At 41.8% G+C, this 1,931-nt stretch overlaps 1 protein-coding gene across 1 annotated transcript in view; it reads left to right on the forward strand.

The window, feature by feature from the left end:
* LOC102876789 (high mobility group protein B1-like) overlaps nucleotides 1-1,930 on the forward strand; it is a gene marked incomplete at its 3' end in the record, with an annotated part of 6,135 nt that extends 4,205 nt beyond the window's left edge. Inside the window, exon 2 of the mRNA XM_006881143.1 lies at nucleotides 1,352-1,930. Coding sequence (XP_006881205.1) covers nucleotides 1,352-1,930 — 579 coding nt within the window. The remainder of the gene's footprint in view (nucleotides 1-1,351) is intronic.
* Nucleotide 1,931: the final 1 nt, after the last annotated feature.

The raw sequence follows: 1,931 nt of genomic DNA on the forward strand, positions 1-1,931 counted from the left end.
ATTGCCAAGCTCTCAGATATATAGCAAGTAATCGGAAAGACCATGTCCTGAATTAGATGCACCTTAGTCCTCATACTGACATCATTACCCCTCAGTAATTTGGAGAGGTCACTAACCAAATTTTATAGACATTGAAAATACACTAAGACATTATCAAGAGAATAGCGCCACAATGTTGTGAAGTAGAGATTGCAGAACTGAGTGATAACATAGTAAACTTGCACAGTAACATGCTTTTATTGCTGATGGCACAAGCATTTTGTGATTGGTTACAAATTCAAAAGCTGGCAATTCAAACCCAGCCAGCAACCTCTGGATGAGCGATTTGGCAATCTGCATCTGTAAATACTACAGCCAAAGGGATATATAATTAGGTATTATTGTCATGACAGGAGTCTAGGTAGAAGGCTGCATAGTGGACTGGACTTGGGGGGAGGGATTGTATAACAATGAAAGAATTTTTCTTTTACTTTTCAAAGAGAAGAATGAACGAGGGGTGCAGGGAGAAAAGTGCAACAACAACTGAATGGAAATCCAAAGTCTCTGTAAATTTTCATTAAAATTCATAATAATAAGAAAAATATATAAAGAGAAAAAAATACTAGAGCCAAGAAAATTCCATGGAACTCTACTCTGGAGAAAATGAGGTCACCAAGAGTTAAACTCTTTGGCAATGTGGTAAAGGTTTTTGTTTTGTTGTTTTGCAGGGGCGGAGTGTATTTTTACTACTGCTGTTGTTGGGTTGGTTTGTTTTAGTTTGTTGTTGGTACAAAGAAGATTTTCCTAGAGGCCCAAGTTGATGTTTACAAGAGGGCAACCTAAGCTACCTTTTAAAAAGACTGGGTTGTAATAGGCATAGAGCAGTGGTAATTAATCATATCACATAGAATGTATATGAATTCTTGTATAAAACAAAATTGGAAAGCATGTACACCGGAGATGTGTCCTATCTCCATATCTTTTCAATCTATATGCAGAACAGACTATCTGGAAGGCTGGACTCTACAAGAAGAAATGCGGCATCAGGATTGATGGAAGATCTATTAACAATCTTGAGTTATGCAGATGACACAACCCTGCTTGCTGAAACTGAGAAGGATCTGAAGTGCTTGCTGTAGGTGGTCAAGGACTGCAGCCTTCAGTATGGGCTGAGGCTCAATATCAAGAAAACAAAAGATTCTGGAGTAGCGTTAGAGTGGAGAGAGTTGAGGAGGCTGCGTCCGACTCCCGCTCTCACAGCCATTGCAGTGCATTGAGCTCCACAGAGACAGCGTTGGGCAAGGCAGAGCCAGATGGCGCAAGACGACTCTGTGCCTCGAGGACAAGAAACCACGGGCAAAGGAGATTCTAGAAACCAAGAGGCAAAATGTCATCGTATGCACTTTTTGTGCAACTCTGCCGAGAGGAGCACAAAAAGCAGCACCCAGATGCTTCTGTCAACTTCTCAGAATTTTCTAAGAAGTGTTCAGAGAGGTGGAAGACCATGTCTGTTAAAGAGAAAGGTAAATTTGAAGACATGGCAAAGTCGGACAAGGCCAGTTATGAAAGAGAGATGAAAACCTATATCCCTCCTAAGGGTGAAACAAAAAAGAAGTTCAAAGATCCCAACGCACTGACAATGAGGCTCCCTTTGACTTTTTTCTTATTTTGTTCTGAGTATCGTCCCAAAATCAAAGGCGAGCACCCTGGCCTTTCCATTGGTGATGTTGCGAAGAAGCTGAGAGAGATGTGGAATAAAACTGATGCCGGTGACAAGCAGCCCTACGAGAAGAAGGCTGCTAAGCTGAAGGAGAAGTGCGAGAAGGATATTGCTGCATACAGGGCTAAAGGCAAGCTTGATGCTGCCAAAAAGGGAGTTGTCAAGGCCGAGAAAAGCAAGAAGAAGGAAGAGGAGGAAGGTGAGGAGGATGAGGAAGATGAAGAGGATGATG

This window comes from Elephantulus edwardii, unplaced genomic scaffold (assembly GCF_000299155.1).
Source record: "Elephantulus edwardii isolate Elephantulus edwardi_28Jun2011 unplaced genomic scaffold, EleEdw1.0 scaffold00012, whole genome shotgun sequence".
In the NCBI taxonomy this organism is placed as follows: Eukaryota; Metazoa; Chordata; class Mammalia; order Macroscelidea; family Macroscelididae; genus Elephantulus; species Elephantulus edwardii.